General features: G+C 38.3%; 1 protein-coding gene across 4 annotated transcripts in view; it reads right to left on the minus strand.

Moving 5' to 3' along the window:
* Window positions 1-3,044: 3,044 nt before the first annotated feature.
* FGF14 (fibroblast growth factor 14) overlaps window positions 3,045-14,283 on the minus strand; it is a 548,196-nt gene continuing 536,957 nt past the window's right edge. For all 4 annotated transcript variants that reach the window (XM_045588773.1, XM_036455995.2, XM_045588774.1 and 1 more), the window contains 2 exons: window positions 10,203-10,401; window positions 3,045-5,171 (listed from right to left, as the gene is read on the minus strand). In XM_045588773.1, the coding sequence (XP_045444729.1) occupies window positions 5,035-5,171; window positions 10,203-10,401 (336 nt within the window). In that variant the 3' untranslated portion in view covers window positions 3,045-5,034. The remainder of the gene's footprint in view (window positions 5,172-10,202; window positions 10,402-14,283) is intronic.

A 14,283-nucleotide genomic window follows, 5' to 3' on the forward strand; every position in this document is an offset into this window, starting at 1 on the left:
TTATTGAACCAAAATTTTCATATTTCTTTTGTGTGTGTGTGTGTATATGTGATGTTGACTCTAGCTTGCAAATATCAATAGATCTATTAAGAATTTAATTTATATGTTTAAATTGGAAAAAGTTAGACATAGTTACATATAAAGACCTACATTCTACCCTTCTTAAATGTGATTTTGTACTTTGACTTTTAATTCCATTACTAAGATAGAAACTCCTCTTTAAAAAAAAAATGCCAATCAAGAGCAAATTTGTAATAGGAGGAGGGGAAAATGTGCAAATCTCATTGGCTGGTTCAAGTTTGTTCCAAGTTATAGTGGGATTAATGTGAATTGAGAAGGATACAATAGGTAGTGTTGGCCATAACCCTGCAAACCATCACTGAGGAATCATCCCAGAGGGACTTCTCCATAGAATTCGACCAACATCTTAAGACCTAAGAAGAGAATCATTATATCCTATTTCTCCCAGGACTCCTTGAGCTAATTTAGATTCCTTCAACACTTTGAAAGAAATGACCTCACCTACCCAAATGCAAATGCAGTCTCTGCCAGCAGACATCAGGATTAGACTGAATAGTATAGAAAAATGGGGGGGGGGGGGGGGAGAAGACACGTAATTCAGCCTTTATTTTCAGACTATGTCAAAACTTTGAAACCCAGTTCAGTATTCAAGCATCAACAGATTCTATGTACCAACTTATAAGCTAAGGAACTTAAGCTCTGAAATGTATTTTCTCTAAAGTAACACAATTCACATCTAGATTTTTATATGCCTACATTTATTTTTTTAAAATATATTTTATTGATTTTGTACAGAGAGGAAGGGAGAGAGATAGAGAGCTAGAAACATCGATGAGAAAGTCATCGATCAGCTGCCTCTTGCACACCCCTACTGGGGATATGCCAGCAACTAAGGTACATGCCCTTGACTGGAATCGAACCCCGGGTCCCTTCAGTCCCCCAAACCGACACTCTATCCATTGGCCAAACTGGTTTCGGCTGATATGCTTACATTTAGCTGAACTGCTTTCTCTAGATATAGTCTTGTTCTGAAATGAAATTAAAAGTAAATTTCAAATATTTTCACTTCCTTCTAAAATAGAGTTTTAATCAAACTGATTTCCCCTTGAAAAGTTATTCTCTGATTTAATATTTGGGAGAAAACTAAATGAGTTGATACTTATCTAACATTCAATACATATTTAACCTATGTTCTGTTTTGTCTTTTTAAAGAGAACCTAATTTGATATTAGTCATACTAAAAACATCTGACTGTTTTAGTACTTTAGGTACTAATTAAGCAACTAGCCAGATGTGATAAAGAAACTGTGCTTACTCTTCAAGAGGCAATTAGGCCAGGTCAGTGTAGCTCAGTGGTTGGGTGTTGACCTGTGAACTGGGAGGTTGTGGTTTGATTTCCGGTTGGGGCATATGCCTGGATTGTGGGCTCAATCCCTAGTGTGGGGCATATAGGGGGCACCCGATTGGTGATTCTCTCTTATCATTGATGTTGCTGTTTCTCCCTCTCCCTTCCTGTCTGAAATCAATAGAAACAGGTTTTTTTTTTTAAAAAAAGAGGCCATTGGAAGGACTGTGGCAGAAATTTTATGGGCCCAGTATATGTCTCCTGAAGTCAACCCCTCCCCAAAAACACTCAGGGAAACCTAACATTTAAAGCAATAATTTCTAAGTTCTCAAGGATTTATAATGAAATGATGCTTAGTTTCAACTTACTCTCTACAGAGGGTGGACCATTTGCATCTATTCTATAATTTTCCCAAGTAAAGTTTTAGCAAAAGATTTTAGAAAGCAAACTTATAAGAAAATAAAAATAGTGTCACTTGAAATATCAAAACTATTAAATATTAAGCATTGCTGAGAAATGTGTGAAGCAATCAGCTAACATAACAAATAAGTAAAAATAACCCTCCCACACCAGATATGCATGCAAATGGAAAGTGATAATAGACTTGATACAATCAACATATATACATGTAGATACAGAACACATGGTCTCTAAATACAAATTAATTCCATCAGATTTACTATATAGGACATCAATGGTGACAGATTGCACTTACTTAATAACATCAAACTTGATTTTGAGGGGAAAAAGGGAGTCTTAAACCAGAAAAAAAAATAGCAAGAGAGGTATCATCAAAGAGCTAAAATTTTCTTTGGCATGATAAAGGGGAAAATTGAGTTTACCAACTTATTTACATGACATGTCTATATTTGTGGGAGATGCAATGCCATTTCATTACATGAAGTTGTTTTTGATGTTTTATAATATGCCTTCCTATAAATATTTTATTCAGTGTGTTGTATTTGTGAATATAACAAATGACATTAAACACAGAAACTGCACAAAGCAGACACTCTCTGTATGTACATTGAGAAATACATACTAACAGTTCTTGATATCCATGCGCTCCTACATGCAGTCCATCAGTGCTGCCCTTGTCCCATGCAATAGATGAGACCAGTCACAAAGGAAGTGATCACACTAATTTACAAATAACAAAAACCCCTCTGCTATATGTCTAAACATATTTTGGAAGAAAATATTTTGACATCCATTCACAGGGATAAAGGCCCTTATAGACAACACATAGAAAAAAAAAAAAGACAAAACAAAACAGGTGTGCACATAAATCTCACTTATCTAATATTTAAAAAAATAAATATTGTCTTAATTTTAACCATTACGCAGGCTTGCAGGGGAAAAGAAACCATCAGATGAGGTCTGATTACCAAAAGCAAATTGGTGGGGTTGTTTGATGTGTGTGTTGGGGTGGGGTGGGATAGGGTAAGCCCATCTAATTGAAATTTCAAGTTAAATTATTCAGTTTGCCACATGTTAAGAATTATATGTATTCCCTAAATAATTAGTTAATGAAATTTATCTAATACATTTTAACTTATCCTGTTAAAAACAATAGGCATTAAAATGGTATAACAAGAAATCAAGAATGGGAAGAACCATTTTTTTTTTTTTGTATTTGTACTTAGGCATAATCAACAATAAATCTACTCAAACATTCTGCTAACTTTTAATTTTATTAAAATGGAATCCAATATGAAAATGAAATAAGCATAAACAGTTAAATTTATACTAAATCTTTAATAAGCTAAGCAGGACAATATTTTAAAATGCTGGGCAAGGGCTGTCATGGAGACTTAGAAAAGCAGTGACAAAATAATTTCCCAGTAAATACAGTGCAAATGTGGGTAAATGGCGACTAGGTCATCCTCCCACATGGAAATAATAACAAGAGGCCAGGATAATGATCCCACATATACTTTTTTCTATAAATGAGGTTCAGTTTGGTCTCAATTAACTCTTCTGAGAACAAAACATTGAATTTTATTATGTATACACAGAGTTAACAAATATATTTCCAAACAGTTTAGTATTAAACATTTTGAAACTCTTTATATCCAATATTGAACATTTTGTGTAGTTTCTTCACTGTGTAGTCAATAGTCATGGCCTTTCTTGCTAGTTGTCTTCCCTAAGCTCAGAGTTATTTAAAAGGAAATTGAGAAAGCAAAGAAAACAAAAGCAGATTGGTTGAACGGACCGAAAACCTGATGCCTGAACGTGTTGGTTTGCCTTTAATGTGATCTAGAACAATTCGACAGACTGCATTCTGAGCTCATGGCAAGGCACCTCTCTCCCAGCCCTTGGGCAACTTGGGCCCCAAGAAGCTGAGGTAGAGGTATGGACTGGTGAAATACACAGTACCTGACTCAGCATGCTGAGCTAAAAAAAAATAGTATTTCCTAATGTGTCCTGTTTAAAAACTTGTCGTTAAACACCAAAAAATATTAAAGTCTAATTTGTAACTAAGGTTTGCTTTGCTGCTTCAGAAAAGAACACAACAGCCGCCTTGCCCATGCTCTGCTGAGTGTGAGTGGAACACAGCCAAAACCCGGATGGCAATAAGTTTGGTTCGTTAAAAATAGGAAGGATTATACATCAGAAATGGATTTAGGTAGCGCACTCTTGTAGGTTGTAATTGTTGTTGTTGGTTTGTTTGTTGTTGTTTTTTTCTCTCTTTTTCCAAATAATGAGGATTAGTAGATGAAAAAAAAATGAACCTTAATCAGGCCTACAAGGCCTACAGAGTTCTTTGGACCCACTTTCTCAAAAACCAGTGGGTCTTGCTCGCTGGGCAAGGCAAATGTTACCATTACCAGTAAGCTTGTGATATGTATAAAACACACACATACACACACACAAAGAAACTAGAGAGGCGTGTCAAACACATATCCTGGAGAACTCCCCACAGACTGTGTTTGACCCTTTTCTCGCCCCCAGCAACGCTGACGTCAGGAGCACAGGACCTGCCACTGAACAGACCGTATATGTGTGTTTAATTGATAGTGGGAGCCACAGACAACACTTTTAATCTTTATGATGCAATTTGTAATAATAGGTTTAGAAGGCTTCCTGATTCCCTGATCGCTCTCCGAACTAAGCCAACTGCAACGTTTAAGATTTGGAGGAGCACAATCCCTGCAAAAGGTCACAGACAGTGGAGCGCGCAGCCCTGTAAAAACCGGGAGGAAGAGAAATCCATAATAGCACAGGTTTTACAGCTTCTAACTAGAAATTACTCAATAGTATCCGAATGCTACAAAAGTGAACTTAAACACATGGATGTTGCTGAAACAGGACTCAAAAAGGATTATGGGTAGCTGTCAGCAGGCAAGGTATCTCGAGTGTACTTGTGAAGTATGTCATTCACATGAAGTGTCACAGTCACAGAAAAGATATTAAAAAGGCATTCCGTATCTGGTAGGGCATTCCATGGTCTGAGTTTAGCTGGTTATCCAGGTGTCTTCTTGTTGTGGGAGGTGCAACAGGTTGAGATTCATCCTCTTGCACCCAAGAAGTTCGAGACAGCAGAGAGCAAGCATCCGCTTACTTCCAGCTGCTCCTCAGCCACAGGAGCAGAAATGTCTGGCAAGGATAAATCACTCAGCTGTGCTCGGGACCAGTAAGTCACAACACCTGTGAGGATCTGGCTATGTGGTCTTACTTTTGTTGACTGGTTTGCCTCCATTCATTATTGCAGACGCGCTTGTGCTTTTACTGGGCGTCACCCCAGCCTTCGGGACCGTTTCTCCGACGTCATGCAAAGATGGTTCTCGGTACATGGCAACTGGTGACAGGAAGGAGGGCAGGAAGAAAAGGGGAAAAGGAAATGTTACCAAGTTCAGGTCAAGAATTAGTACACGCATGCACCGCAGCAGTTTGCCCTGTCCTGCTTCCCTGAAGTAAAGCAATCCTAGCGGTAGGGATACCTGCTTTAAAGCAGCAATTTCCCGCCCCCAAATAGAAGCTATTACTACCTGCACATTCTTTGGCTTATATAACTAAAGCATGCACTTAGATGTGCGTGATGTTTGTCCAGGAAAGAAGGTTTAAATGGGAGACATAGCCTCTTTGAGGGCCTAAGATATGAAACACACACACACACACACACACACACACACACACACACACACACACACAGAGGATGTATAGTATAGGAGAATGGCAAGCTTAACCTAATTCTCTTTGCATAGCGAGGAAAACTCAGACTTCCCTCACACTGCACACAATCAACACTTGTACGACTCATTCCTATTCATCTTGTCAAGTATTTACACCCTAGATCATTAAGTTACTTTTCTCTCAACTCACATAGTCACACTAGTGTCAACATCCAAGCTATACAAAGCAATAACAAAGAATTAGCTTTCCTTAATTCAAAGGTCATTGTTTCTATTTTCTCTCCCAGGATTATGAAAAAAGACCCTTAAATAAATGAAGGCAACTGTGTGGTGGTTTCTATTTTTATGCCTCATTTTCTGATATATTCTTAAACATTTAATAAGTGATGTCATACAAGGCAGAATCACAGAATGGCAAGAGAGTGAGTGGGACTGACATCTGGTAAGCTCTGAGAAATGGCCACACAATTAACCACAAGAGTTCATGTGGCTTTTTGGAAAATGATTCTCAGGAATCCTGGGGAAAAAAACATTTAAGAGTGACTGATTCTTGGGGAAAACTAGCTGAGTTAAAATCATCTGCCATCAGAAACGCAGTGTATTAGACTGCCCAACCTGCTTTTTTAGGCTTTTGAAAGTTTATGATGCAACAGGTCCTAGAATAATGTAATTTACTTCCAGTTCATCCTATGTAATAAAGAGGGAATGTGCTAATTGACCATCACTCCATCATAAAGATGGCTGCACCTACAGCTGAGGCCAAGCTCCCTTAGGGGGTCTTAACCAGCAATCAGCAGGGACCGGAGGCTACACCCTCTTCCAGCCCCATGGGTCTTGACAGGGGACCTCAGGCCATACCCTCTGCCCTGGTGTCAGCCTGGGGGACCTCAGGCTGCGCTCCCCACCCAGTGTGGCTTGATGGAGAACCTGAGGCTGTGCCCCCCTCCTGGTGCCAGGCCAGGGGAACTAGGCCACACCCCTTGCTCCAGCACTGGGCCAGGGAGTCTGAGGCTGTGCCCCCTACCCAGTGGGGCTTGACAAGGGTGGTTCAGGCCGGGTCTGGATCTAGCCCAATGAGGGGGTGGGTCTGAATCTCACTCGATTTTGAGGCCCATGTAGGTGAGTGGGGACTTGACTCTGAGTCCCCCCTTTGATGTGCACAAATTTCATGCACTGAGCCACTAGTTTCATTATAATGTTGATGGGAAAAAATTGATTCCCAACTGGGGCTACATCTGTGTGGAGTGTGCACATTCTCCCCATGTCTGTGTGGACTCTCTCCGGGGGACTCTGGTTCCTCCTGCATCCCAAAGATGTGCACATGAGTGGACTGGGGTGTCTAAACTGTCTCAGCCTAAGGGAGTGGAGGTGGGTGTGAGTACTCCTGTGATGAAGGGGTGGGTCCCAACTTGGGTACTGAGCTGCAGGGTTAGGCTCTGCCATCCTTGACCCTGAACTGGAATAAGTGGGTTGGAAAAGAATTCTCTTGTTTTTATTCATCTTTCTTAAATGTATGGGTAGCTCAAATTCATTTCATTGTTTATTCTTAAATGTCTAATGGGTCTTTATTTAGAAGTTTGGTGATATTTTTGTGACCAGAAATATGCAGTGGAAACTAAACTCTTAGTTATACCAATTATCTTAAAATTGGTTTCATTAAATGCTGTTTTGCTTAAAATTTCACTTTCCAAGAACTCATAGATAATGCAAAGTGTGGTCTTACTGTACTTTATGAAGAGATCTTATGTTTAGTTGGGAAGAACTACCACATACATTCTCCATGTTCAAGGAAGTAGAAGTTTATCTTTTGCATCAACGGATCATGTGATTTTTTAGTAGCACACATATTTGAAAGTGCTTGTGTACATCAGACCTATATCAAATGACTTGGCAAGGTGGTAAAAGGGATTCATCCACAGTCCTTGAAGCACTTTCCAATTGCTTACCAATTCAGTTAGGAGACAATAGCATCAGAGCATTAACCTTGTCTAGTATGAAATTGTATGAGATATGAATGTCCCAGAGCATTAAGGATTAATTAAATAGCTAATTTGTCCTAACATTCCAATGATATAATTTATATGCTGTGGGGGTCTTGAAAGCTTGAAATTAATTTTCTCTATCAATTGGACTATGTGATAATCTCTGTCACTCCAATACACCCTTAATTGTTTATTTTAGAGTACTTCTATCTGCTAATTATTTGAAAATACTGTTTCTCTCTTCCTCAATATATACATATAAACAACACATGCACACAACAACAGTTCAGTGTGTGATTAAAATACAAGTGATATTATTACACCACACCTTTAGACTCTCAAGATATTTCTTGTTGGTTATACCAAAGATCTGGTTTCTAGAGTTTGCTTCAGATAAGAGAAACATAAGGGACATTTTTGGTTTTCATTACATTTATGCAGCTAAGAAATAAATTTTTAGAAATTTAGTCAATTCTTAACTGCCCATATTAAAAAAGTTAATACAAAGAGACAAAGTTAGGAAGTGAAAAAAATCAAGATTTCTTTAGAGCTTCCATTGACAGTCTTTAAATTTTTCACTTGCTTTTAAATAGTGGTGAGTCTGATGGTTTCAAAATTCACTTAAAAGAGTGAAGCAAATGCACCAGTGTGGCTTAGTGTTTGAGCTTGACCTATGAACCTGAAGGTCATGGTTTGATTCACCATCAGGGGTCAAGCCCAGGTTTGCAGGCCCATCCCCAGTGGGGGTGTGCAGGAGGCAGCTGATCAATGATTCTCTCTCATCATTAATGTTTCTATCTCTCCCTCTCTGAAAACAATAAAAATATTTAAAAAACAAGAGATTGAAACAGATCATGGAGATGTTATTTTAGAACAACAGAGAAACCCTCTAATTCTTATTTAACCTCTAATTTTCTTATGATTTATCATATACTAGTAATAAGAATAATTTACTAATTTTTCAGAATCTGGAAAAAATTTTCTTTTCCTAGATAGGCCCTGCTGATTAATCATTTGGGTTTTAATGACTTGTTCTCCAGGCAAATTTAGTTAAGGGTGATAGGAAGTCAACATCATTGAAATTATAAAGATGGTATTAATCAACAAGAGTAGTTTCCAAACTTAGGCAAACTGAAAGATAATTATACATTGACATATAATTAATATTTAACTTCCAATATTTCAAATTATCTTATTCCTATGTAAAGAATATTGATTATAAAACCAATGTGGATTTTTTTTCTTTATGGTTAAGGCTTTCCTGTAGGAATAAAAAAACAAACAGAAAATCAAACCTTCTAAATTAGTTTAAAATGTTTATTTAGTTATTGTAGATCAAATTTTCTGTGAATTTATTAAATATAAAACATTTTTTAAAAGCCTCGGTATCAACGTTCTGTAATTCTCAAATAAATGTATATAGATAAAAGTAAATTACACTTCTGGCAGAATCCTTGATGAAAAGGTTCAGATATTTCTGATTAATTAACAAAAGTTTATAGCATGCTCTCTAAGAATCTGATAAAAGTAAATGCCTTCATTGTTTACAGGAGAATGTAAAAAAAAGGTAACACCACAACTAAGAATATTAAACAATTATGCAGTGTGGAAGGAAGATATGTAAATTAACAAATTCTTTAAAGGACAAGTTATTGACTCTTCATTTTCTGTATTTTTTTTTAATACTCTTTATTGATTTTTTACAGAAAGGAGGAGAGAGAGATAGAGAGCCAGAAATGTCGATGAGAGAGAAACATCGACCAGCTGCATCTTGCACACCCCCCACCGGGGGTGTACCCGCAACCAATGTACATGCCCTTGACGGGAATCGAACCTGGGACATTTCAGTCCGCAGACCGATGCTCTACCACTGAGCCAAACCGGTTTCGGCCGTTTTCTGTATTTATAATCATTCATAAGAATATGGTTTTACTTTAATCTAGATCAGCGTTTTTCAACCGCTGTTCCCGTGGCACACTAGTGTGCCGCGAGATGTTGCCTGGTGTGCCGTAGGTGCAGACAAGACAAGAATTTTATAATTTTTCACTATTTTGTTTACTTAATATTTCATAATAAAGTAATTATAAAATACTTTCTTTGTGTTTATTTGATTCCTATTCAAGAGAATTACTTTATATATAGTCAATATAGGCACAGAGTTAAATTTTTTAACATTTTCTAATGGTGGTGTGCCTCGTGATTTTTTTCATGAAACAAGTGTGCCTTTGCCCAAAAAAGGTTGAAAAACACTGATCTAGATAACATAAAAATGAGTAAGTGTATTTATCCTGTAATACTCAAAACTAAGTTTTTCTAATATGCCTATTATCACAGTCACAGATTTGTAAAGTTATTACCAATTTTTTAAATGTTAAAGTTAATTAAAATTTTCTAGGAACAGAGAGGTTGAGGCAGTGAGAATTTGAGATTATAGACATAGACAGAGATAGAGTTTTGCTGGAATTTTTTAAATTAATGGATTTTATATGTGTATGCATTCTATCAATATGTGTAAATATGTGTCCATATACACATATAGGCACAGATATACCTATACACAATAAAGTGTACAACTTAAGTAGACACCTGTGCAACCACCATGTAAGTCAAAATAAAGAGCATTTCCAGAGGGTTCCTGTGGCCACAGCAGAGCGGTCAATGTGAAGAATAAATGTGTACTAAATCTGATAAGTATAATACACACTGAACACTCACCTTCCAATGGTTTGGGTAGAAAATGAGCTGCTGGTTTCGTTTTCTTTACTCTGTTTCCTTTCATAACTTGCCCTTCTTTATTCAACCCCAAAAACCAGGCTCTACCAGATTCTTGTTGTCTGTACAGCATAGATGAGTAGATTACATAATAGTTTTCAAAAACAGATTCTTTAAACTTGCATTCAGGGGTAAAAAGTTCCTGCCAAGAGAAAAGGAAGAAAAGAAGGTTAGAGGAAGGAACGGGGGTTTCACTGTGGTTTCTCTTCTTTCCTCCAGGAGTTTGTTCACCAAGTTGAAGGAGTCAGCTCTGGGGCAGGGATGGCCACATGCACCTCTTCCTACCTGCACAACTTATCCATACATTTTTCCAATACACAAAATACAATGAATAGAGAATCTGCCGTTATCAAGAATATATTGTATTTATAGACAAAAGTACAAGTGTTCTTTAATAAGAAAATATGTCATAAGCAAACTCAAAACATCTTTTTACTTAAACAAAAAACAATGCAATCAGAGTATAACCAGAAAGAAGACCACAAAGCAGTATCATATCCACAATATACTAAACAAATATCAAATATATATTTCAGGTGTTTGTAATCCATAGGGACAGTATATGATACCCTAATAGCAGCCAGTTGTTCATTAGATCACTGATATTAGAGGGTGATACATTTTACCAACAAAGAGACAAATGGAAACCCCAAACTAAAATCACAACTATCAGCTGGCACACCAACTAGCTCCTATTGCTGAGTCCAGGTGTGCTAGCTGGTCAGAGTGACAGAGGTGAAAATAATTACCTAATTCCATGGTTTGGAGCCACATTGGAGAAAAATATCCGAAGGTGCCCTAACTGAAAACAATGAGATAAGTGCTATAACTCTCAATGCCATGATCTATATTGATTGATGAGTAGCACAAAGCTTTACTACTTTATGATTATCATTGAGTTTTGTCATTTTTAAAAATATCACTCTACTTGAAAAAAAATTACCTTAATAGGTTTTTATGACTACAGAAAAAACTAACTTTCATTTTTCTTTTAAAACATAATTTTCTATTCTATTTCTATTTCTATTTATTTATTTATATATTTTTTAAAAATATATTCTTTAGGGCCTAAAAATTAAAACTTTTAAGAGTTGAAGTTATGTAACCATAATAAGGAATGTGTTATAATTGCCAATAGAAACTTTCCTTCAATATTTCCCATGAGAGTATGAATTATCAACTAGTGTCTCTTGCAGGTTATAATTTATGCAGAATAATGCATAACTCTAATTAATCCACTGAAAGCAAATAGTTTGCCAAGAGGAAGATGCTTTTTATGACAAAAGTGGAAAATCCAATTATTACTTGATGATAGCAGAATAGCCAAAAGATAGGCTTAGCCTCCTTCCAAAGGAATTATGTAGACCTTCACTTTTTCTAGATGATTCTACCTCAGACATGATGATGATCCTGTTAAAATAAATGTTCTGGCCTTCCACTAAATTCTATTTCTCCAAATACCCTCTTATTGGATCTCTCACTAATAAATAACACTCTCTCCCAGTCAATCTCCAGACCCGCCTCAGAGGAAAAGCTAGCAAAAGGGGGCTTGTTCATACATTTGTGGTGAGGAAAATAAAATGAAACACTGTAAATCTGGCTTATTCTCAAAAGACTAATAAATATAATATACTAGAGACCCAGTGCACATATTCATGCACCGGTGGGGTCACTCAGCCTGGATTGTGCCCTCTCCCAATCTGGGACCCCTCAGGAGATGTCAGACTGTCAGTTTTGGCATGATCCCCTGCGGCAGTCGACATGCCCTAAGGGATGTAGCAGTGCGGGAAGTGGCAAGTGGCCAGGGAGGAGCCCAAGCCGGGGCCAGGCACTGCTCACACTCATCCCAGTCCCACAGTGCCTGCTGCTGCCACCACCACCACTCGTTGGTAGTGCTGCTGCAGAGGCAGGAGAGGCTCCACATGTGTAGCTGTGCTCACCAGCCTTGAATCCGGCTTCTGGCTAGGTGGCATTTCCACTGTGGGAGTGCACCAACCACCAGGGGACAGCTCCTGCACTGCACTGAGTGTCTGCCTCCTGGTAGTCAGTGAGCATCATAGCTACCAGTCGGTCAACTGGTTATTTGCCTGTTCGTTCACTTAGGCATATATATATATATATATATATATATATATATATATATATAGGGGCACAAAATTCATGCATAAGGGGGTGCCCCTCAGCCCAGCCTGCACCCTCTCCAATCTGGGACCCCTCACATCTCACAATCCAGGATTGCTGGCTCCCAACTGCTTGCCTGCCTGCCTTCCTGATTGACCCTAATTGCTTCTGCCTGCCAGCCTGATCATCCCCTAACCACTGCCCTCCCAGCCTGATTGATGCCTAACTGCTCCCCTGCCAGCCTGTTTGCCCCTAATTGCCCTTCCCTGCAGGCCTGGTCCCCCCCAACTGCCCTCCCCTGCTGGCCATCTTGTGTCAGCCATCTTGTGTCCACATGGGGGCAGCCATCTTGTGTGTTGAAGTGATCAATTTGCATATTACTCTTTTATTAGATAGATGCCTGGTGCATGGATGGGGACCAGCTGGTTTGCCCTGAAGGGTGTCCTGGATCATGGTGGGGGTTCCCTTGGGGTGTGGGGCAGCCTGGGCGAGGGGCCTGTGATGGTTTGCAGGCTGGCCATGACCCTCGGTGACCTGAGCAGAGGGCCTGGTATCTGGGATTTATTTATCTTCTATAATTAAAACTTTGTAGCTTCAAGCAAAGGCCAAAGCAAGTCAAGGCTACAGAAGTTTGGTTTCCTCCATCGTCAGGGGAAACTCAAGCCTCCTGCTCTCTCCGTGGTCACAGCCATCTTGGTTGGGTTAATTTGCATACTTGCTCCTGATTGGCATGGCTTGTGGGTGGAGTGGAGTGATGGTTAATTTGAATATTTCCCTTTTATTAGATAGGATAGATTGGTTGAAAGTGCACCTTCTAGGACAAACAGAAGAGATTTATCTTTTTATTGAGATATACCAAGACATCCAAGTATATTATTTATATTACTTATTAGTTAAAACCTATATCAAATCTAGCTTATGCAAGCTGAGGTCATTTAGGGGTCAGAGGAGCTGGCATCTGCCTTCTGAAAACCAGCTCTCTGCCCAACAACTGGCTCACCTTATTGAAAGGATCATTGATGACTGATTTTTTTCTAGAGAAACAACGGCCTCCAGCTTTGGAAATTCAGATCTATAGGGTAGTCAATCCTTAGTCTTATCTGATCCCCGCTGCAAAAATGTAAGAAACATGGAGGATACTGCTTGTATTAGCATTAGAAAACTGGAAATGTCTTGTCTTCACTCTAAGTTGACTACAAGGAATATTAAAGAGAAAGAAGACAGTTGATGTGGAAGAAATTACTCTTTCTCTGAGTATACCTTAAGGACATCTGACAGTGAGTATTTTTACCAGTAGATAAAATACTGCATCTTAATATTCTTAGGTAGCCAATTCCACACCCCCTTTCTGTGAGCAGTGCCAGAGGTTTCATATTATAAATAGGTGATTCTTTCAATCTCCTTCAGTGAGAGCCATTTCTTCAGTTGCTTGCGATGGTAGAGACTGGTCAGTATATTTTCAATCTTCTTTATTCTTGGTTAAATAACTAATATATGCACAAATGTACTACATTCAAAGGCACTATTCCCTAATACATTTTGTTAGACTACTCAAGAATTTAATCTGCTCATCAATTATTGGAGTACAGAAAGAATCCCTGCATTCCCAGAAGTACTTAATGAAAATTAAGATTAATTATTATTTATTAGTGGTCATAAGGGACAAATATACATAAATGGGAGGCAGTGGAGTAAAGTGTCTATGAACACCATCTGTGCAACCAGATCTCCTGGGACTCAACCCTGGCCCCACTTCTTACCAGCTGTGTCCTTGGGGAAATTACTTATTCTCTGGCCTTCAATTTCTGCCTCTCTAAAAAGAGTACAAACCCATAGAATAATAGAATGCTTGGGAGGATTGAGTGAATTAATACTTGTTATTATTTAGAAGAGAATGTGGTAT

This window comes from Pipistrellus kuhlii, unplaced genomic scaffold (genome assembly GCF_014108245.1).
Source record: "Pipistrellus kuhlii isolate mPipKuh1 unplaced genomic scaffold, mPipKuh1.p scaffold_m20_p_3, whole genome shotgun sequence".
Taxonomy (NCBI): Eukaryota; Metazoa; Chordata; class Mammalia; order Chiroptera; family Vespertilionidae; genus Pipistrellus; species Pipistrellus kuhlii.